This window comes from Amblyomma maculatum, chromosome 8 (assembly GCF_055883805.1).
Source record: "Amblyomma maculatum isolate TAMU_Amacu chromosome 8, ASM5588380v1, whole genome shotgun sequence".
Lineage (NCBI taxonomy): Eukaryota > Metazoa > Arthropoda > Arachnida > Ixodida > Ixodidae > Amblyomma > Amblyomma maculatum.
In genome coordinates, this window is record NC_139351.1 from 51,946,425 (window position 1) to 51,970,597 (window position 24,173).

General features: G+C 44.7%; 1 protein-coding gene across 4 annotated transcripts; it reads left to right on the forward strand.

Annotated features, from left to right (window-relative positions):
* The first annotated feature begins 8,230 nt into the window (after window positions 1-8,230).
* Window positions 8,231-23,781, forward strand: LOC146181153 (uncharacterized). Of its 4 annotated transcripts, none has more exons than XR_014700418.1 (4): window positions 8,231-8,334; window positions 16,252-16,304; window positions 19,648-19,762; window positions 23,295-23,776. XR_014700418.1 is itself a non-coding variant. In XM_084577858.1 (4 exons), exons 1-4 carry the CDS (start codon window positions 8,300-8,302, stop codon window positions 23,454-23,456), a joined length of 351 nt encoding a protein of 116 aa, XP_084433984.1. In that variant the 5' UTR covers window positions 8,231-8,299; the 3' UTR covers window positions 23,457-23,781. The 4 variants fall into 4 exon arrangements, 3 of the variants coding, with proteins under 3 accessions (XP_084433984.1, XP_084433982.1, XP_084433983.1); XM_084577858.1 differs by lacking the exon at window positions 19,648-19,762 and adding an exon at window positions 20,290-20,390 and having other exon boundaries at window positions 23,295-23,781; XM_084577856.1 differs by having other exon boundaries at window positions 19,643-19,762.
* The last annotated feature ends 392 nt before the right edge of the window (window positions 23,782-24,173 follow it).

Here is a 24,173-nt window from a genome sequence, read left to right on the forward strand (position 1 = left end):
GGGTATGAGTAATTGTCGGAGACAGCAGCAGTTAAGACATCTGTTAAAGAAATGGAGTGTGTCTGTAGCAGCAATTCAGAAAACAAAGTTGTCCTCCGATGAAGAGACGGAAGCTGCTCTTGAGCCGTTTTTGCCGGAATATAACGTTATTGTTAGCCACGCTAGAGGCTTGTCCGGAGGGTGTATGCTATTCCTGGGCAAACCGCTAGAGATGACAGCCAAGTCTTATTGCATAGACGACGAGGGGCGACTTATATGCTGTGACCTCACAATCTCAGGTGTGCAGTGGCGAATTATTTGTGTTTACGCCCCTGTAAAACCGCGAGACAGAAGGCATTTTTTTCTTTCATTAGTTAATCATTTGTGCTCAGATTGCATAATTATATTGTTGGGAGATTTTAATTGTGTTTGTAGGAATGACGACCGATCAGCATTATGTAAGAGATATGACCCTAGTGCTGCATTACTTAACGATTTGGCTTGTGAATATAACCTTGTGGATATGGGGCAGGAAAAAGGCGACCGTATTCATTTCACTCATTTTCAGTTCTTCTCTAATGCCCGCCTTGACAGAATTTATATTTCTGCAGACAAGTTAGCAAATGTGTTTGCTTACTGGGTGCGGCCCATCTTCTTCAGTGACCATTGTATGGTGTCTCTTGAGGTAGGAAGGTACAGTCGGCAGATACTTCCCGTTCGGTGGGAGCTGTGGAAGATGAATAACTGTCTGCTCTCAGATGAAATCTCTTAGCGTGCTGTACCTACTTGTTTGAAAGACATATGGTCACGCCATGATCTATCAGTTTTTCAAAAATGGGACTTGTTTAAACAGGAAACTAAAACCTTGGCAATTGAAGCCTCTGCAAGAATCGCGTTCCTAAAGAGACACCACCTTGGTGAGCTTGGGTGCACTCTAACTGAGCTACATGAGCTAGAGAGGGTTAGCCCGGGCGCCTATGTTGAAGAAATTAATAACGTAAAGGCAGAGCGTCAACAATTTGCGATGGAAAGATACAAGGGGGCCCTAATAAGATCTAGGATTCGAAGGTTTCTTGACGAGCAACCTTCACGTCGGGCCCTCAGTGATGAAAGAGAGAATGCTCTTACGAAGGAAATATTGGAAATTCAGTATGGTGATTGCACATATAGTGATGCTGCTAGCATTCTTGCTGCTTTCTATGATTATTATCGAAAGCTGTTCGGCAGTTGCAAAGATCCAAAACAGGGTTTCGATTACAATTCCTTGCTTGAGAACTTTCCTCGACTAGACGATGAGAAGTGTGCTGTCGAAATCAGCCATTTCAGACCTTCAGAACCAGAAATCTCCTGGCCCAGATGGTATTACTAGCGAATTTTATAAAACATTTTCGCCTTGCGTAACGCCTGTTTTGATGGAAGTATTCCAAGCATCTTATGATGTGGGTTTCCTGCCTCCCACTTTCTATTCAGGCCACACAATATTAATTCCCAAAAGCAAAGATACTAATCGGTTGAAAACTGTTGAAGGATATCGTCCAATTTCCGTCTGTAATGTTGATTACAAAATTTTTGCCAAGGTCCTTTGTTCTCGTTTGCAGCTGGTTATCATGGACTTGATAGGTTCGCATCAGGTACGTGGTATCAGAGGCCGCAGTATTCAAACACACATCCATATTGCACGTTCAGTAATCGAGAGAGTATCAGATGAGACAGGCCAAGTAGCTCTGATTCAAATTGACCTGGCGAAGGCGTTTGATAAAGTTCCGGCACAATTTCTTGTTCGCGGTCTTGGAGAATGCAAACATTGGTGACGTTTTGCTCAAAGGCATAAGGCTGTGCTATATGAACTCGTATACAAGACTAAATGTTAATCAGGAGGTAACGAAACCAATACCACTGGAATCATCTGTTCGTCAAGGATGTCCACTGTCTCCACTGTTGTTTGGCTTATATCTGGAACCCCTCTGTCTCAGTATAATTAACAGTGCAGCCATCCGTGTTTATCTCTGGCTCAATGTGAAGTTAAGATTTTAGCTTACGCGGACGATATCGCCCTCTTGTTCTGACAAAAAGAGTGTACTTGAGGCTTTACACTTGACTGAACAGTTCTGCGATGTATCAGGCGCGGCCCGTAATTTAGATAAATCCAAAGGTTTTTGGTTGGGACACTGGGGCACTAGACCACGCCAGTCTGTAGGCATATGTTGGGACTGTAGTCCTCTTCAGTACTTAGGGGTTCCGCTGCACCAAGTTCGTAACAGCGCAGCCTACTGGGATTCACAAATCGTACCTATGCGGCGACAAACGCAGGCTTGGATGGGTAGGGAACTCTCAGTGTTTGCTAGAGCACAGGTCTATAACATATTTTTGTTTGCAAAGCTTGCGTATGTCCTTCAAGTCCTGCATTGTGCGAGGAGGAAAGTACAAGTTATACACAGAATATTTGCAACATTTGCGTGGCGCTCTCAATGGGAGCCCATGCGGCGTGACAACTTGTTTCTTCCCTTAGAGTCTGGTGGAGTGGGCCTTGTTCACTTGTTTGTGCATCAACTTGTTTCCCGTTTTTTCTTTTTAAAATCGGCAAACCATCCGTTTCTTGTAACTGTGCCCATTAGGCGTCTTAGTCCACATTTGCCTTACTTATTCGCACCAACTGGGCAGGCTCGTGAGGGGCGTTTATGGGGATTCCTTAAGGAGGTGCTGACACTTCAATTTTCTCACTGTGCGTTTCTCTATAGATTACCTGTATAGCCTTTCGAGAAAGCAGATGACCAGGCTCTCACTGAAACTTTGTTCCCTACACCGTTGTATCGGCAACCTTATCTGGGGTTTTTGGACACCATTGTTCTTAAGCGTGTTAGGCAAAGGTGTATTTAGGCAGCTGCAAAAACATTCTTTTTCAAATTACACACAGCGACGTTCCCTGTCAAGACATTTCTTCACAATAAGGAGATATTTGTGCCGTGGTAGGTAAATTGTCGTCTCTGTAACGTGCCTGAGACAAGTGATCATTGCTTTATTCTGTGCCGTGATGCTATGTTCTTTTGGGACATACTACAAAGAACTCATAAAAAGGACATTGAAATTACGCCTTATACAATTAGATTTTTGCCTCCTGACAAAAACTTTGCCGTGCCTTACGATCTATTTGTTTTGATGGGACTGTTCAGCCTTTGGAAAAGCAGCATGATCGACAGGCATGCAGAGCCACCAAGATCGTCCAAATCCGTGTTTCGGGAGCAGTGTGCTTTGGTGAGAAGTGTATATGCTGCACGTGAAGAACCTCCAAACTGGATGCCGTATCTAGACGCATGTGTATGTCTCCCAGACTTTTGATGTTCTGATGATTGTGCATTGTCGGGCTGGGGATATGACGGGCTCGTATTAAGCAGCCCGGTAACTTTATACATGGACATGTTTAAGTAAGTGGAGTTGTTCCTTTTTACGGAAGGTTTTCCATGTAATAAAGAAAAAAAAAATCTCGGCGTGGCCGAGTGGTTAAGCGTGCATAGCTAGTGATTGCTTTGTGCCTTGAGATTTAGTTCGAAGGGCGCTTGGGGCACTATTTTTTTTACTTTTTTGTTTTTTTTTTATGTGCCTAACTTGTTTCGTTACTTTTTACTTTTTATTCCACGCCTTTTTTTTCTTCCGGCAAACAGTGCCGCCAGTGCGGAGCGTCCCAGTATGCCGCGTGCCAGTGCGTCCAGTTTCCAGCGTCATACTGGGACCATAATCAGGTATGGCGCTGGGGCGCTGGCACCCAGTGGCACTGGTTTTTGCAATAAGGCAGTATTAGTTACATACGATGACAGCCAGTCTTGTTTAAAATCTATACCGCACAGGTCTGTCGATTTGTTCTCTAAACCAGTTCTGCAAATGCGTGTTTTGGTCTTGTACTGGTTTTATCATATAGAAAACAGTTAGGCGAGATTATAAATTTTTCTATTCTGTACAAATAATTTAAAGCCTATGTGCGACCTGTAAAAGTAATTTACGTAACTTTGAAGACGCAATTTAAATTACCAAGTGAAATATATGAAACCACTCATTTCAAAGCGGAGATAAGGGAATACCATCTCTTATTTTCTACACGTTTTCAAACCTTTCCAACTTTAAGTACGTTTTGTGTTCCCATATAGAATGTGAAGTTAAAGCAGTAGTCACTTTCCAAGACTATTATAATATATTTGTTTTAACATGGCGTTGAATTTTTCTTTATTTTTTTTTTTCATTCAAAATTTACGGAAGGACAAATATACTTGGGTCAGATTGGGAATCAAACCCTGCCATTATGGTATTCAGGTATAGATCGTGTTGAAGTAGCACATCAGTGTATATTTGTTGACACCCCTACTATCCGCTTTTTTCGAAGATACGGCAGTAAATATAAAGGTCTTTCGATTTAGTGCCTTGTACTTCTGTTGCGTAGTGTTTCAGTTCAGTTCAGTTCAGTTCAGTCGTTCAGTCGTGTCCGACTCTGCGTTACCCTATGGACCATACCGCGCCACGCCGCTTTACGGTCTGTAACTATCTTTCTAACATCACATAACTTCATCTGCAGCGCCTCGAGGATTCCATATAACCATCGCGTTCGCTGCCTCCCCCTTCTCCGCTAACCTTCAACCTATCCCAACATCAAAGCGTTCTCCAGCTACTCCTCTATTCTCATCAGATGACCAAAGTAGCTGAGTTTTAAATTTAGAATTTTACCCTCCCATGAGCAGTCAGGGATTATGGTCGACAAAATCGGCTGATTTTATCTTCTGGCAGTCCAAGGAACTGTCAGCCAGCACCACAATAAAAACGCGTAAATTCTTCGGCGATCAGCCTTTTTCACAGTCCCACTCTCGCATCCATACACCACAACTGGAAACACTATAGCACGAGTTATACGGATCTTGGTTCGCAGACTGATGTCTCTGCTCTTGACTAGGAGGTCAATGCTAGCCATGGCTGTCTTTCCCAAAAGCAGGGATCTCCTAATTTCCTGGCTGCAGTCACCTTCCGTGGTAATCTTGGATCCAAGAGAAAATTTGCACGGCTTCCACTTCTTGTCCCTTGATGCTCCAGGGCTTGATAGGGCAAGACGCCATAATATTAGAATTTTATAGTTCAGTTTAAGGCCAAACTTCTCACTCGCTTCTTGTACGCGCATCAGACGTCTCTCGAGTTCCACTTCACTTTCTGCCATTAAAGTGGTATCATCCGCATATCTATGGTTGTTGATACGTTTTCAAGCAATTTTCACTCCAGCTGAAGACTCATCCAGACCGACCTTCCGCATGATGCACTCAGCATATAAATTAAGTAGGCAGGGCGAATGTATGCAGCCTTCTCTCTCCTTTTCTCAATCGGTAAGACCATGCTTAGTTCTGGCTGTGGCCTCTTGCCCTTCATACAGGTTTCTGAGGAGACAGATGAGGCGAATTGGAACTCCCATCTCTTGGAGAGCTTAGCACAATCTGTTGTGATCTACGCAGTCAAACGCTTTCGCATAATCAATAAAGCACAAGTAGATAGGCTTCTGTAATTCTCTTGCTTTTTGCATGATCCAGCAACGGTTGGCAATCTGGTCTCTAGTTCCTCTTCCCCTGCGAAATTCACCTTGCACGTCCGGAAGCTCCCGATCCACATACTGCCGCAGCCTACCTTGGAGGATTTTCTACATCACCTTGCTAGTAGGCGAAAGAAGCGCGATCGTGTGGTAGATGGAACAATCGTTGGTACTGTCTCTCTTTAAAACGGGGATGTAAACTGATCTCCTCCAATCCTGTGGCCACTGCAGGGTTGGCCAGATTTGCTGACATATATTAAACAGAACATAACAGCGCCATCGTTAAGTTTTTGAAGCGCACTCAGCTCGAATGCCATCAATTTCGCTAGCTTTGTTCTTAGCAAGGCTGGCTAAGGCGCATTCAGCTTCACTCTTCAGGATGCCCGGCTCGACTTCAGTGATCACAACCGTCTTACGTTAGGTTTGTACATCCGGGTCCTTCTTGTACAGCTATGTGTATTCTCGCCACCTCTTCTTTATCTCTGACGCTTCAGTGAGGTCTCTGCCTCTTTTGTCCTTTATCACGCCCAGCTTAGCATGGAAGCTTCTTTTGATATCTTCGATTGTCTTATACAGAGCTCTTGTGTTCCTCAATTGCCTGTTGTCCTCAACTGCTTGGCACTGTATGTTCATGAAGACATTCTTATCCCTCCTTGCTATTCTCTGAAAATCCGAATTGAGAACCTTGCATCTTTCTCTTTCAACCATACCTTTTGCCATCCTCCTTTCCTCAGCTTTTTGAAAAGCCTCTTCAGGCAACCAGTTTGCTTTCTTGCATTTCGTTTTCTTTGGAACTACCTTAGTAGCAGCTTCTTGTGTTATATCATGAACATCAGCCCACAACTCTTCAGGCTCTCGCTCTTCTCTGTCTAATTCTTGGAATCGATTCCTCCCTTCCACAGCATATTCTGATGAAATTTGATCCAGATCATGCCTGAAAGGCCTTCTAGTTTTCTGCATTTTCGTCAATCGAAGCTTAAATTTGGCAACAAGACGCTGATGATCGGTGCCACAATCGACCCCAGGCCTTGTCTTTACTGCTTTTACAGCGATTCTCCTCCTCTGCCGGCAAAGGATATAATCAATCTGATTCCTGTACAGACCGCCCGGTGAAGTCCATGTGTACAGCCGCCTCTTGCGCTGTTGAAAATGAGGATTCGCTATGGCCAGGCTGTTTTCTTGAAAAACTCTACTAGCCTCTGCCCAGCTTCATTTGACTCACCAAGACCGAACTTGCCTGCAATTCCGTATATTTCTTGACTGCCCACCTAAGCATTCCAGACTCCTATGAGAAAAAGGACGTCTGATGATAGAGTGCGGTCTAAAAGGCATTGCAGGTCAGCATAAAATCTCCCAACGTCAGCTTCTTCAGCAGGAGTGGTTGGTGCATAGATTTGGATAACTGTTATGCTGAAAGGGTGACCTTGGATCCCAAGTGAAATCTTTCTATCGTTTCTGGGGTGGTACCCTAGCACTGCTTTGCCCATTCTTCTGTTTACTATGAGAACGACCCCATTCCCTCTCCTGGATTCGTGCCCGCAATAAAAGACATAATCGTCGCCGGAATTGAATTCTCCCATTCGGTCCACTTGAGCTCGCTGATACCAAATTTATCAATGTTAAATCTGTCCATTTTTCGCTTAACGACATCTAGTTTACCTTGCGTCATAGATCTTAAATTCCATGTTGCTATGTGATAAATCTTGCAACATCGGACTTTCCGGTCACTTCCCGACACGTCCACAGCTGAGTGTCCTTTTGGCTTTAGCCCAGCCACTTCATTCGTCCTGGAACAATTAGGAATCGGCCTTTGTTAATCCCCAGTGACATGTGGGACGCCTTCCAACCTTGGGTGCTCATCTTCCGGCGCCCTATTATTAATGCTATTGCGACTGGCCAAAGGCTTTCCTTGGCAGAAAATACTGAAGTGGGTTACCATTACCGTCTCCAGTGGATTATATTTTTTCAGAACTTTCTGCTTTGACCTGTCTGTCTTGGGTGGCCCTAAACAGCAGAGCTCACGGCTTCATCGAGTTTAGCAAGCCCCTCCGCCATGGCAAGGCAGTGATTCATGAAGGGGCAGAGCCATTATTTCCTGCTTAATCAACTAGAATGACAGCAAGGTCACTCGAATATGCTCTGCCGCGATGCAATCAGCCGCATTATCTTGGTCGCGTTGAAATTATATCACATTGATTTTCAGGTCTGCCAGTAAAGCAAGTCTTAACACTACTTTAAGCACTCTTTAAGCGCAAGATTGTTTCCTGTCATTTTAAAATATATTATACGGTTTTAGCATATGCGTCATGCTAGCTCAGTCTATGCGAATTCTTGGTTTGGGATACCATTTCTTTATAAGAATAAAAAATCGCTATTTGCTCTTCACACAATATGCGAAACAGATAACATACACTCTGCTTTGCTTTCAACAGCGCTGCAGGTTATACTCGATAAAGCAAATAAGTGCATATTTGTTGTTTCTCCAGATCGTGCGTGATATCTTCAGTTTTCAAATTTTTGTGAGTATTTATTTGGAGAAATTGGTCGAAAAAGAGTTTTTTCTACCACCATCTTGTGCGTAAAATATTTCAAAGAAATCCAACATCAATTTTTGCCGGCTCGCGGAATCTAATTTTCTGTGCAAATGCAAGTCTTGAAATAATTGAAAAACAGTGTTGGGCTCATAAATGTATGTATCTCATTTCTCCTTGAATACCATTACTTGTTTCTAAGGGAGGCAATGAAGCGACGACTTCTTCGTTTACCATGGTTCGACTCTCGTTATCTGTCTTCTGTTTTATGTAAGTATGCTACACATTTGAACCAGATCAATAGTTGACTACTTTAAATATTTTGCAAATGACCTCAGAGGACCCTGTCCCAATAGCAATAAACATAGATAGCTGAAACGAAATGAATATTGTGAGCGCGGCGCCAGAACTTTCACCTCTTTCGCTGTACATACGCAGCGTGGTCACCATTCACCGGTGTTCTCAAGATCACGCGCAGCGTTCCAGATTGTGGCTGGAATAAAGACGTTTGTTCGAGCGGTGGCTCACAAGGGGCGGAGGTGCCCTTAGTATCCCAAGACTCTCGCTTTAGACCTGTTTACTATTCCCCATCGAGGTCCGTTCCGGCCTTCGCTTGCCCTCACACCCCTTCAGTAGGAACGAGGGCAACGGAACCCACCCGCTCCCGATATCTGCCCCTCCTGTTGTGGCTACTCCTATCTGGACCATCACCAGCCGCCAGCGCGAACCCCAGCGCTTTGCCGGCCTTCTCGGCGATGATGTCGAAGACTGGCTTGATGATTACAACACAGTGAGTTCCTTCAACCGCAGAGATGACTCCCGTAAGCTACTGAACGTTGTCTTCTACTTGACCGACGTCGCAAAAACCTGGTTTCTCAATCACGAGGGCCACATCCCTGATTGGTCAACATCCACCCAGTAGCTACGGAAAATTTTCGGCACGCCATCTCATCGTTCTGAGCTGGCTAAGACGAAGCTCTAAGCCCGTCTTGAGCCTGGTGAGTCCTACACATCATACATTGAGGCCGTTTTAGCCCTTTGCCGCCGAGTCAATGCTGCTGTGACGTAAGCTGAACGCGTTCGCCATATTGTTAAGGGCATCGTAATCGTCGCATTCAACGCCTTGCTGGTACAGAATCCCCCCCCTGTATCGGACATAGCCACCACCAGCCAACGCCTGGACGACCTTCAGTCGTGCCGCCTGAAGCGAGACAACATAAATGGCGGCGTTCTTGTTGACGGCAACTTGCGCACCATTATCCGTGCCATTATACGAGAGGAGCTCGCCAATCAGGCGAGCTTAGCGCCTGGAAGCTCGAACCTACTTTCAGCCACTTAAGATTTGCGCAGCGTCGTCCAGGACGAACTGCGCAGGCGTCAGCCCCGACGACTACCGCCTGCTGCTTACCCACGTACGCCGAAACGGCTTCGAAGCCACCTGCCCCAGTCCATTCTCCTTGTCTTGCTCTTGTGTATGGCCATGTGGCTCCAGTAGCCCCATGCTCTCGACCGCCCCGTTATTGACAATCCTGGCGTCCTCCCGCCCAGTCTGCTATTACCACGGAATCCGCGGTCACATCTCCCGCGTCTGTCCCCGGAGCCAGCAAGATGAACAGCGTGGTTATGCTTCATTCCAGAATGCCCACCTGCGCCAGCCTGAAGATGCTTACGGTCCCATACTCCGATTCCTTCCGTAGTTCTCCACCGCCGCAGGATTCCCAGGATAATTCCCGATCCTCTCGTTCTACCCGACGCCGCTCCCCATCGCCTTTACGCCACCCGTCCCCACGTCAACCGCTCTCCCAATCGTTCCTTCTTAGTGCGGAAAACTAACAGAAGCCGTTTCTGGAGGGAAAGATGCTTCAAAATCGAACTCTGGAATTCCTTCCGGACACCTCTCTAACATACTGAAGGTACTGATCGAAGGAGTATCTGTTGATGCTCTCATCGATAAGGGTGGTGCTTATTCCGTCTTAATAGCAACTTGTGTTATCGTCCCCGCAAAGTAATAACTCTGTACATCGGTCCCCGTCTTCGTGGAGCCAATGGTACTACCACCACATCTATAGGGCAATGCGCAGCGCGCGTTCTCATCGATGACCAGCGGCATTATATTGAGTTTGTGGTTATTCCGTCATGCGTTCATGAACTAACTTTAAGCTGGGGTTTTTTATCGTCGGCGTCTTCCCTTATCTCCTGCCGTGACCGACTCATTCACATTGCGGACACTGAGTTCGAAGCAGAATGTGCCTACTCCCCTCTACGTGTGCTCGCTGCCCTTGACTACGATTTGAGCCCTGGCCGTGAGCCCGTCATCATTGTTAACCTCGATTATGCACTTGACGGCGATTCTTTATTGACGCCAGCACCGCGGTGGACCTCTGACGGCAGCGTTTGTCTCCTGCCTCACCTGTTTCAACCGCGGTTGGGCGGTGGTCGCGGGGATGAACACTCGTACACAGCCTTTATTTTTCCCGAAGGAGGAACTACTGGATTTCTTTTTGAAGATCCTGATCCCCTCGCCACGCTTTCCTGTGCTTCGCCACCCTCTGATGCTCTACCTCAGCGACCTTCCTTGGCATTCGCGGCAACCATCAGCACTGACCTAACTTCTGTACAGTCGGCGGCATTGCTCGCAGTCTTTTCGAAACACAAAGACTATTTGATGTGTGTACGTTAACTGTAGGCCAAAAATATGTCACCTCCCACCGCATAGAGAATAAGGGATCAATGAGGCCGCCCATATTGCGTTTCCTCATCAGAATGCAAAATCATTGAGGACCAAGTTGCTGACGCGATCGCGCAAACTATTATTCGGCCATCGGGCAGCCCCTGGTCCTCTTCTGTTGTTCTCGTAAGGAAAAAAGATGGTTCTGTGCGGTTTTGCGTGGAATATTGGGCCCTTAATAAGGAAACCCGAAACGATGTTTACCCGCTACCACGCATCGATGAAGCACTGGACTAGCTTCAAGGAGCAGAGCAGAGTATTATTCAGGTCTCGACCTGCGTTCGGGATATTGGCAAATTCTCATTCATGAATCCGACAGGAACAAGACTGCATTTGCTATTCCCGATGGTCTTTATGAATTCAATTTAATGACTTCCGGTTTATGTAATGCTCCAGCCGCCTCCGAGCGCATGATGGACACAGTGCTTCGAGGAATGAAATGGAAGACATTCTTGTGTTATCTAGACGATATTATCATCTTTTCGTCGGACTTCGCCCAGCACTTCACAATTTCTCACACGTCTGGCACGAGCCGGTCTCCAGCTGAACACCAAAGAATGCAACTTCGCCAGCAAAATTATCAGTCCTCCGCCATGTCGTTAGCAAGGAGGGAATACAGCCCGATTCAAACAAAATTGCAGATGTAAATAATTTTCCTCCGCCCAAACGCCAGAAAGAACTGCGCAGCTTTCTCGGGTTGGCGTCGTACATCCGACGCTTTATCCGAAACTTTGCTTCCATTGCGGCCCTTTTACACAACCTCCTGAAGTCGGACGCGCGTTTCTTATGGTTCCATGAATTCGAACAGACCTTCCAATCCTTCAAGCAAGCACTCCACCTCCTATGCTTCGACATTTTGGTCAGACAGCTCCCAGGATTCTTCATACTAAGGCCAGTGGGGAAGGCATCGGTGCCGTTTTTTTTACAACGCAACGCTGGATTCGAAGAGCAGGTTGTGGCATACGCTAGCCGTTCTCTCACAGCAGCTGAGCGTAACTACAGCATTACAGAACAAGAATGCCTTGCCGTTGTTCAGTCGGTCCAAAAATGTCAACCCTATTTGTATGGCCGCCACTTCACAATCGCCACCGACCATCACGCTCTGTTGCTGTCGTCGTTAAAAAACTCACCAAACGGCTCGGCCGCTGGGTGCTACGTTTGTAAGAGGTACCTTTACTATCACGTACAAATCTGGCTGAAAACATCTCGATGCTGATGTTCTCTCTCGTTGCCCGCTGTCTTCTAATCCAACCAACTCCCATACGGACACTCCACTCTGCCCCTCGCGTCGGCCTTCCGGTGATCGTCTAGATTTTGCACCTATCGAGGCCTCTCCGCTGGACCTAAGCAGCAACTTCCCGGCATTCCAGCAGGCTGATCCTTACTGCAGCACAATAATCGATCGCCTCCGCGGTCAATCACCGGCATCCAAAAGTCAGCTTCACCATTTCCGGATACAACACGGAACGCTTTACCTCTCTGTATACCCCACGACTGGTCACTGGTGGGTTCCCGTTGTTCCTCGCTCTGTCCATCATCGAGTGTTGGAGGCTTACCAAGACGATGCCACTGCCGAACATTCAGGATACCACAAGACGTACGACCGTATAAAAAGCTGCTACCTTTGGCCCGGGCTTTCTACCAGTGTCGCCAAATAAATATCATCGTGTGCGCCTTGCCAACATCGTAAGCGGTCAACGTGTCTTCATGCCGGCCCCCTGCAACCTCTTCCTTGCCCATCGTTGCCGTTTGATTCTGTCGCCATTGACTTATTCGGTATTCGCTTGACTTAATCGGTATGTATCTCTCACGGCCGCCGGTCATTGATGTGTTGTAACCGCCACTGACCACCTGACATGCTACGCTGAAACAGCCCCTCTTGCACCGGTGCCGCTTCTGAAGTTGCCCAGTGTTTCCTGCGAGCGATAATCTTGCGTCATGGCGCTCCCCGTATCTTGATTAGCGACCGTGGGAAGATATTTTTTTCCCAAGTCCTGGCGAAATTACTCCACGCAGCCAACAGCATCCACAAGACATCTTCTAGCTATCATCCTCAGGCCAATGGCCTCATCGAAAGCTTTCACCGCACCTTGTCCGACATGATGTCCTTGTAAGTCAGTCCTGACCATAAGAACTGGGACATCATTTTGCCTTTCGTTACCTATGAATAAATTTCCGCCTTTCCACGCGCCGCTGGCTACAGCTCATTTGTCTTAGTCTATGGCCGTCCACGAACAGCGCTGTTCGACACCATCTTCTTCTCTGTTCTTGCGTCTCCATCTGCGTCGTTGGGCGACCAGTTTTCTTCAGGTATGGCCCATTACCGGCAAAATTGCTCGCCGCAACACTGAAGCCGCTCAGCAATAACGAAGGCACCACTATTACCAGCACCACCGCACTACCTCCTTCACAACCGGTGATGAAGTGCTACTCTGGACACCGATCCTCAAGCCTGGATTGTGCGAGAAGTTCCTCCATCGCAATGTCGGTCTTTACACCGTGCTCCAGTAAACATCTCCCGTGAAATACCGCGTTGTCCCATCCCATACCGTGGCCGATCGTCGACGGCGCTCAGAAGAAGTTGTTCATGTTTCGCGCATGAAGCCGTACACCCGCCGACCCGCTTCCACCTAAACAGCGCCCAGGGTGGCTGCTTCCTCGCCGGGGGGATTTATATCAGCGCGGGACCGGAACGTTCACCTCTTTCACCTTTACATACGCAGCATCGTCATTATTCACCGGTGTTCGTACGATAACGCGCAGCGTTCCTGATTGTAGCTGGAATAAAACCGTTTGTTCGAGCGGTGGCGCACAATATGTAATTATCACTGCAGCAATCTTAGGAAAAAACCTGCAGCCACTCGTTCACAGGGCAAAACTTTCGGCGAGCCTAAAACGAGCACATTGTTCAATGTGCAAACATTTGTACACCAGAGGTCATTATAGCACAGCTTTTTTTCTCGTATCACTTAGAAAGTGCAGCAAAGATTCGAGAGTGCAACCAAGATATACTACTCGATCCAACAACCCTTTTCACACTCACTCGCTGAGTTCGCTAAAATGGCTGTAAAACTCTTTTACTACAAATCCCTCAAAGATACTAAAATTTCTAAGAGTAGGTTCGGAAAACAGGCTAAGATCAGCTTCCCAACCATTTCGTTAGACAACAGCACCATCTGTGCAGCAGGCTTCCTCGCGTATTAAGCCCAAAATCTTTCACGATTCACTTGGACGTAGCCGTCATTATCTAGTAGCTCAAATGGAACTGAAGACATTATTAAACATTCTCTTTTTTAATGAACGTCTGAAAGCATGACGAAACGTATCAGCGGAATAGCCGAATGGTAAACGAACCAAAGCAGCTGAATGTAAATTATACGGATGCATATATTCACAGCTTATCCAAACTAAAGTGGCGTTCAAGTGAATTGAACTATCTGACAGGAATTATAGTTACCATAATAAAATTATATCAAATTTCATAAGAAGACTTCTTAAGGATAGAGGCTATCCTTTCAGCGCATTTAATACATTTGCTTGCGAGAAATACTGCAGATTCTGGTTTTAAAACGGCTAGAAGAAGCTTAAAAATATATATTAGCAGTCAGTGTTTCGTTGATAACATTGCAACGCAGAGTAAAGAACGTGATAAAATTAAAGGTTATTTATGAGCTTCTAAAGAAGCTTCAGTTTACAGCCCCATTCCAAAGAAAGGCAGTGCCAAAGATTGTTCCAACTACCGCACGATCGCGCTTATTTCGCATGCTAGCAAGGTGATGTTGAAAATCCTCCAAGGTAGGCTGCAGCAGTATGTGGATCGGGAGCTTCCGGACGTGCAAGCTGGGTTTCGCAAGGGCAGAGGAACTAGAGACCAAGTTGCCAACCTTCTCTGGATCATGGAAAAAGCAAGAGAGTTCCAGAAGCCCATCTACTTCTGCTTTATTGATTATGCGAAAGCGTTTGACTGCGTAGATCACAGCAGATTGTGGCAAGCTCTCCAATAGATGGGAGTTCCAATTCACCTCATCTGTCACCTCAGAAACCTGTATGAAGGACAAGAGGCCACAGTCAGAACTGGGCATGGTCTTACTGATTGGTTTCCGATCGAGAAAGGAGTGAGGCTGCATACTGTCGCCCTGCCTAATTAACCTATAGGCAGAGTGCATCATGAGGAAGGCCGGTCTGGACGAGTCTTCAGCTGGAGTGAAGATTGCTGGAAAACGCATCAACAACCTTAGATATGCGGATGATACCACTTTAATGGCAGAAAGTGAAGTGGAACTCAAGAGACTTCTGATACAACATTAATAAATGGAAGACTAAAATTTTATTTCTCGAATACGTTAACGACCGCAGCATTTTACGATAGATAATGAGTCGCTTGTAGTCATATGAAAATGGGTCTACTAAGCACATTGTCTAACCACAGATCCGGACTGCAAAACTAGTAGAACAAAATGAAATAATAATACGTGACATACGTTTGGCAACTACCCCGCGATTATGAACAGGAGCGTTCTGTTGCTGGTCGCGAATATATACAGCAGCCTAAAAGCATGTATTCACGTCTTCGGTAGAGACATGAAGGCTGACGAAATGGGTTAATTTTATATTCGGGACAAAGCAAATTCCTATGGAACCGTAAATGACGATGTGGCATACATATACAAAGTGGGGAACGTTGGTTAGCAAGGAAGGTTATTTAATGACATTTTAGGTGAAACCAAGGAGTGAAAAAGGGCAGCAAATGTAGCACAAATGCAGAGTGAATCATAAATACGTGAGTGCCACAAAACGATTTCCGAGAGATTGCAAGCGTATAGGAGGCAGCATAAAGTTATATGGGCGAATGAGGTTAGGTAAATATTGGGGATCTTTAGGCTCTTGATGGCGCATGACTGGATTGTTTTAAGGGATATTGGAGAGGCGTGTACCTGCAGTAGGAATAGTCAGGATAGGAATGAGGATGACAATGATTATACTGTTATTGTACCGCGATTTCAAGAGAGATAAATATTCAAAGTTTGAGTTTGACAGCAAAAACCAAACTGTATTCCTTTGGTTATTAAACCTAAGGAACCGCAGTGGTTTCCTTTATTGATATATGTGATTCTGAACCTTGCTTATTGATGGCACCAATTACATTGAATGAAACGTAATATGAATGAGTCTTATTTTTGCCTGTCACTCGAATTCAGTTTGTTTTTCTAAGGCTGCTGCACCTAATTGCTACATTTCCAAGATAAGTGCCAAATCATGACATTTTTGCACTGCAAACAACGGATTGGTCAAGTAATTAATGATTCCTCTTTTATTTTCCTTTATTTTCGTTAGGCGAAGGTTGTCGGTGTTTTAGATAACCGCAAATTGTAACGTTAACAATGCTGCGGCCACGGCATCAGCAATACGACTGATACAGCAGAAGCCATATATGTATACCTCTTATTTATAATTTCCAGAGCGGCCGCGGAGATCTTCATTTATGGAGAAGAGCGAGGCACTTTAAACGAAGGTGAATATAGCTGATCTTCGAAGCCTTTATAAATTATTCTATGTAATAAATGCCAATTTATCCTTTCATTCTTAGGTAGACTTTCCTCGGTCGTTTAATGCATATGCGGCCACGAGACCTGAAATCCACCGTATTTACTCAGGAACGTTTTTTATATACTAGAAGGGCCGTTCTATTGAAGCTTTTCAAGGAAAGGGGACATTTAAAGTCCTCATTTGAGTAATCGCTTCTAATTGTACCTTAGGAAGTTCATTTTATCCGAAACCCGTGGGTCGGCTAATAAAAGCTTGAAGTGCTGTGCCATTTCGTTCATATCTACTGTTCAATAGAACTAGCGTACAAAAAATATGCAGAAGAAACGCATAAACGCAGAGGGTCGCCGGACCTAAAACTGATTTATTATTAGCACATATAGTGCTTATGACCACCTTGTTGCACAAGGGCACATGCAAAAGCACGCAAAACGGCACCATTTTTCAGTGAGGACTACAGACGGCTCAGCTATTGAAGTCAGCTAATTCTGTTTGATTAGAGATGCTTCGAGAAGCTATTTTTATCTCTTGTCATTATGCTGTCAATTATTATGGTCCGGTGAATAAAGGGTGAAAAGTTCCTTCAAAATTTTCGCATGAAAGGCCAGGCTACTTTGTGTACCTGGTCGACCGCGATTTTGGAGTTCTCAAAGCCTCTCGTTTTGAAATGAACCAGCAGCGCACTCCATTAATTATTTTGGTGCATTGTTTCGCATACTTGTGGCTTTTAACCGCCAAAAATTGGAGCTTAAAGGCAAGAGAGTTCGTGGAAGGGTCGAACATCAAGATTCGCTCCCAATATTTGTGACCATAATTTAGCCGGTGGGAATGTTTATGAAGCCAACTAATCACCCCAATATTGCCTCGCTTTAGACACCTTCTTCAATTTCCTTTTCAAGCATTCAACTACCGCTTTCAGCAGAGAGAGCTTAAAGCAAGAAGGTGGGAGTTGGTTCACCTGGTCGGAAAGGCTTTCGTGCATAACGCACAAGCAACTCTTTAAAGTCGATTTGTGGAACAATGGTTCGCAACTGGAGGCGTTACGAATGACGAGTCGACAGATTCCTATGATAAAAATAAGAAATTGTCTTTTGATACCTGGGAGCGGATAGTTGAAGCACACTTGTTTATCACTAAAAACCTAGATTCCGAGTAATCAAGCCTGGTGGTCTTGTCAGATAGTAAATTCTTGGCGATAACCGCGTTTAAAGAAAAACTGCTAAAATGTTTAGGATTTTATCTGCCATATGAGTGAGTTGGTTAGTTGACGTATTTAAAATTATAACGAAAGCGTCAACATATCTGAAAATTCTGATGATACCCGGGTAGTGAAATGCATTCCGCACCACATATTCACATTTTGCTACAAGCTCGTTTCATAAGAAAAGCGCAATACTCAAACCAATAAAAATGCTGCTTTTTGGAGCAAATTCTCGTCGCGATGTAAAATGGCAGACCTAAAATTCGAACCTAAAAGTTCTCGCAACAGATCGAGTGCCGACCCGATTTCGCTTTGAAAGTAACTTAAATTGAAACAATTTGTTGCAACACCCCACTATAAGCAATACTGGGGTGTTAAAGCGGCATTATTATCTGATAAAATAGTGGGGAGTGGCATTTCAGGCCTTCCAAGAACGTCCTAGAACCGAATAGCAGCTTTTGAATTTGCGCTCTGTCTGCTGGTAGCACGTGGCTAAAACTTGGTACAAAAATTGAATGTGTCGACAAAAAGCACTGTTTAAAAGGAAATGTTAAGGTGAATCCTTGCCTCCAAAAAATTTGTCATGGGGAGAAAAGAACGTTGGGAGGGACTATGACGTTTCTTACCCGGCACAAACTTTCTGGCCTTTGCCCTCAAATTTGTGACGTTGTAAAGTCCCGAATTCCTGGAGCAAAGCAGTAAAAAATACTCTTTATTTCTGCTGTTGGTGTTGCATGTTCTATCCTCAGGCCCTGCGGAAAAGCATGCATCAGAAAGAGCACGGTAACTCCTTGCGTTCACGTGAAGGAAATAACCTGGTATTTCAAGTGATAAAATGCGGAAACTGGTCACCTTTGTTTCTCCGCACTAGAGTAATCCGCAAGAGAAATAATAGGCACGAACAACAGCTTTTTGAGGCATTTCTTAGGCAAAAACATTGAACATCTAGTATGAAAGCCATATAAAAGCCACCTCGTCAAAGGCGCGTCTGAAGCAAGGAGGTTGCAGACGCGTCTCCACCTTCTTGCTTCAGACGCGTCAGTAGAAGCGGAAAACCTGGTGTTTCTATACAACCTACAAAAAAAGCTTCTGATTTCAAAGTTTTTCAGAAATCAATTTTTCTTGCCAAATGTGAGCTCAATATATATATATATATATATATATATATATATATATATATATATATATATATATATATATATATATATATATTTATATATATATATATATATATATATATATATATATATATATATATATATATATATATATATATATATATATATATATATATATATATTTTAACATTCTCATCTAAAGCTAACAATACTAATTTTCACTCATCAGCCTAATCAACAATTAAGTGCTAACAATTTTAGTGATCATTTTGATAAATATCTGACAGACATTTGGACCAGGTTGTCTTTCATACTGTAATATTTACGTTTTTTGGTATTTCAGGTTTAGTGAGTTAAAGAAAACGCCTTTAGTAGATTTTAAGGTTTACGGTCACGGAAGCGATAACGCGGAGTACACAGAGTCTTCAGTGTTTGCCGCATTGCCAGTCACTTCACATTGCTTGATCAAGCCGCTGAGGGCGGCATTCTTTGTAAAAATACTTGCATGTTAGGGTCGGGTTCTACAAAATAAATCAATAATAAAGCGGTTAGGCTTGATCACGCAGTAATCTCCAGACAAGGAAAGGCCATCGCAAAGATGAAAAACTCGGCAGCACGTTATACTTCCGCTATGGGGCTCGTAACTATTTTCTTTGTGTACCGTTAGCGAGCCAAAATATATGTCGTGCAATCCGCATGAGTGAGGAGATTGTTCAAGAATAGGCCCTGACATTGGCTGAGATGTCTCTTGAGCGTAAAAGGTTAGTCTGGTGTGGGAACCTATACGCGATGCTGTCTGGTTTAAGCGCGTTACAAGAACAGGAAGGAGACACCATGAGGCAGTGGAACGAGAGGCAATGAAACCATAAATGCATTCCAAGCATGGTGCGGTGGCGGCTTTTTAAAGGACTGCGTTGCTCAACATCACTGACAAGACCGATGTTGTCGTCTACCTTTTGATGTCCTACGCTATAACGGCACGCACAGTGCAGCTGCGGGAGATGCCAGAAGTCCTGATGCCGCCAACGCGTCTCTTCAATAGACGAAATGCAATTGGAGCAGGACGAGAAAAGACGGGCTGCTTAAGCCGCCATGACAGTCACAAAGGTAAAATTTTCTCTATCAGCTTAAACTGTTTTGGCATTCAGGAGATATGGCGTAAGTGATTCAAGTCCTTTGGTAGCTTTCCTGGCATTTCATGCACGCCCTGATGGTGTATGCAAAAACGCACTTTATTTTCAGCCACCAATGGCAGTTATTATCCCTGGCAGGTTGTGCAAATAAGCAAAAGCAAGCCAACCGATAATCGCAGGCCAACTTATATAAATTGGGCATCGTCGTTTAGGCAGATATTGGAAGATCAAGAGGCTCACCTGCCTCTAGAGGTCATCGTTGTATACGTGGATGGAGGTACCCAAGGTTAAGAAGGAAGACCAGCAGCTTGCTGTGCATGCAGGCGTGACCTTAACCAGACCTCCCCGTTTTAAGTAATGGAACAATCTATATCATTTGTGCTAAGGTCGTCAGTGTTCTTGAGGCATTTCACTCTGTGGCTGCTTCAAATATGACTCCTGTAGCCTACTTTCTCATCCGTGCTGAAGTCCTGCAAGCCGTTTGGTTGTTTTACGTTCCAGCCGCTACCAAGAATATGTCACAACATCCACCAGCTCGCGGCCTGCACCCCGCAGTCTATGCATATAATGTGGGTCCCACGGGATCTACTGCCTTCTCAAAGGTATGACGTTTTAGCGACCCGCCTTCCAACCCCAGGGTAATGTTCTCATTTCATCAAGAAATAAGCCCCTCCCGCACCCCTCATATGCTCTTGTTCTTCTGTACGTGGTAATCCTTCCCCACGGTCTCACCGTTAAAAATAACTGGCGCTACAAAGGATCCGTTAAGGCGTTGCCCTCGGTCTTGCCGTTACTTGGAGGAGACCCCTTTTCTGACATTTAGATGGCGGCCTAGGCTGTCCGATACTGGATTGCGAGAACATTGGATTCGAGTGTCATCACTTGCTGTGGAGGAGCTCTGTACTCAGAACGACAAGAATAAGTCACGTGATGGCAGCCGGTATTTCAACTGTAGGAATCCTGCTGCTTACATTTCTTGGACAAAGGTACCACACCATCGCTCATTTCTCGACTGAATAAAATCACCAAACTTTGTTTCGTTATTATATATTTATTATTTTTAAGATATGGTTTGGCGTTAGACCTGATTTTCAGCATCAGCTGCAGTAAATAACGACAGGGATCCGAGCGCATGCTGAAATTCTTTACAAATGATGCCTGCGAATATCCTTACTTAAACGTGCTAGAAGAAAGGTAGGAGTCTGTGAACTTTAAAGACAAGATCACATATAATTTTCTATTCCTTCGTTCTGTGTGTACGCGTGGCGTCATAGTGCATTGTGAACACTTGAAACGACGTGTTTCACTAGCGGAGAGGTACCAAAGGGTTCCTGATGATCGCCGCGCTACTTGGGATAACTCTGTAACAGTTCATGGCTGCCTAGAAGGCCAAAACATCCTCTCCTTTTAACCGTTTATTACGAAATTAAAGTTCATTTTGTCGGTCATGTTCTGGTGTAACGAAACAATGCATCTGCTCTTCAATGTAAGGCAGGAGAGAATAATCTCAATAAGAAATTCAAGATAGAAACAGCGACTGAGCTTCTTTTTTTTTTCTAGACAACTCTTGTAAAAGTTTTTAAAGGTTGCATCTTAAATTATTCGCAATCATTCAGACAAGTTTCATATTTTTTAATGTTAACCCGCAATCGAAGAGGTCGAGTCACAGTTATGCATTATTATCAGGCCATCCGCGGAAAGTGCCTCCTAATGGGGATGCACGAAAAACAGAGGATCTGTGTTCATCTGACGTCATTTTAAGGGGCGGTGCGTGTTGAAGGGCACTGCATATCCAACAACAACAAGTAATGGTGACAACACCATAGGCAGCAAACGAACAGAAATGTATAGCAACGCAAAAAAAAATGGATTTAGTGGTCAAGTTGCGCTAGCAAAAAATCAGCATATTGGTGGCCGAAATATTGGCACAGTCTTTGTTTCCCATCGCAGAAAGATTGCCTGTTGCATTTGAGGTCGAAAATTTAACGTCTCCGAAGAAACGTCTAAATAAGCGGGCTACACGATATTAGAAGAGTCTGGAACAATGCGGAAACACCAGGCCTTCGTACAGTCATTAATTGCATATTGCTGCGCATCCTGCACTGCACAGAAAGTGGTAAATTCATTATCACGACGCTAAATATGAAGAGGGGGAGAGAAAAAGGTATTTATGTGTGCTATAATCACAGTTATGAGTTGGAAAGCGGGCACCTATGTAAACCAGCACATATCTGCCCACCCCCGCCTCCCACACACACGCACACACACAAGCACGCACACACATACATACATATGACGGTATAGATCAATAATGCATTTGGCACAATGGGCCATAGTGCTTAAATTAGGCAGGAAATAATTCTCTATTATGGACGAAGCGTTCTCAAGAGAACGACTTCTGGACTAGCACCACCTATTTCCTTATTTCAACACCGGATATGAACTGTCGGCAGCGTAACACCGCCACTGAGTGAAAATGTTTGAAGCGAAAAGTTTCACTACGCTGGTCAGAGCCGAGCTTGGCGTGAGCCGAACTGATGACTTATACGCATGTGTGAAACCGAATGACATCAAGCGCCGAGCAAGTGGTCGCTCCTCGCCGCTGCCGTCGCCGTCGCCGCCACCGACTCCTTCGCCTGACCTTTCAGCGCAGCCGCACGCTACTGCGCATGTGCGTCACCTCCATGTTATCGCTACAAATGCGCGCTTCGCCTCCTCTCCCACCGTTCGACCTTTCGTTGCAGCCGCGTGTTTACAACAGATGCTCTACGCGCTACTACGCATGCACAAGAAGGCTATATAATGCGCTTGCCAGAGAATAGGTGTGCGCACTCGACGTGGAAGAGGAGAGTGCGGCTGCTGCTAGACTACGCAGAAAAGCTCAGAAACTAATTTCATCCGATCCAGAAGTAGTCACTTGGTAGTTGGCTGCACAACAGCGAAAAAATGATAAAGCCAAAGCTGAACTCGTAAACATATGCCATTGAGTAACCAGGTCTACGCCTATGATAAACAATCTATACGATACGAGCGTAACCATGACGTCGAATCAAGCATTACAGAAGCGTTTTGCTCGTTATCCAGGTTTCCGTTATTTCGTTATCCAAACCACTGCCTATGTTTTTTAGGGAAGAGCCATAGTAATTCTTTAATATTTTCCCATTTACTAAAATAATGTTCACACCTATATTAATAGATGTTTAAATATTTTAAGTGGAGCGCTGTTAGTTTCTCTGTAACTAAATGATTCACTGGTTGATGCATCAATTTAAATTTGATTCATTTAGTCGAAAAACGGTGTGAACACGTTCCATCGTATTTTTTTCGTTTCCACTGTCATTTTTTTGTTAATATATGCAGTTTCGCTCGTGAACAAGCGACAGGCCTCATCTTTTCTAGCAATTCTTATGTTGTTCGTTAATTAGCTTGAACTAATCTGCAAGCATTGTTAAGCTTCAGTAGTCAGAATAAAACACAAAGAGAGCCCTTTCCTTTTCTCTCTGCAGGTTATCAGCTTAGCATCTCACCACGTGGACTCCCGCAGTCAAACATCTATCAACTTCCTCCTCCATACCCGGGTCCCCCTCGTTCGCCACCACCTGCATACAATGGAAATCAAAATGAGGCTCGCGCTCCAGGGCGGGAACCTTCGCCACCGAGATTCTTGAACCCTCAGGGAGGTTGGCGTCCAGGTCCACCACCCAGTGTCCCTGGAGGGCCACTCAGAAATCCTGGGCCAAGGCTTCCAGCTCCTTCATCTTTAGGGACTCCGCCAAATCCGCCTCCAAGGCGTCCGCGGTGACCATCACGTTTTCAGCAATATTGACCGAATCGGATCACAATGTGGAATTTTCCAATAAAGAAAAACTATGATTTAATAAGAAAAAAAGTACTGAAACGTTCATGATCCTAACTTCTGCAAGACAATGGCGTGAATGAAGAATGTGTTTAGCGCTTTTTCTTTTACGCCCCATTTGGAGCCTTGATGAAATATATTCAAAAACACAGGTGGTTTTATGTATACATTGAAAATACACGTTTCGAAACTGTGAGGCCACAACGCTTCTTGAATGATATGGAAGAGGTAGCATATAATAAGATACCGCCGAAATCAATAGAGATTTCAGGCACGGTTTAGAGTTAAAATCTTAGCGCTGAAGCTGAAACCAATTACAGCTGATTTGCATAGTTAATCAAATTCGAATTAGGTGCTTAGCACTAGTTATCCCTGCTATATTTTGCATCCATGTTTAGGCAACAGCGCAAAAGGACAGAGACAAGTGGAAGGAGGTACACAACGACGACGCTGAACAGCGTCGTCGTTGTGTACCTCCTTCCACTTGTCTCTGTCCTTTTGCGCTGTTGCCTAAACATGGATGATCACC

Coding starts and splice junctions, on each gene's coding strand:
- LOC146181153 (XM_084577856.1), top strand. CDS start 8,300: ATGGTTCGACTCTCGTTATCTGTCTTCTGTTTTAT. Junction 16,305..19,642: donor GCGAGGCACTTTAAACGAAG/GTGAATATAGCT, acceptor CGGCACGCACAG/TGCAGCTGCGGGAGATGCCA. Junction 19,763..23,294: donor CCGCCATGACAGTCACAAAG/GTAAAATTTTCT, acceptor TTCTCTCTGCAG/GTTATCAGCTTAGCATCTCA.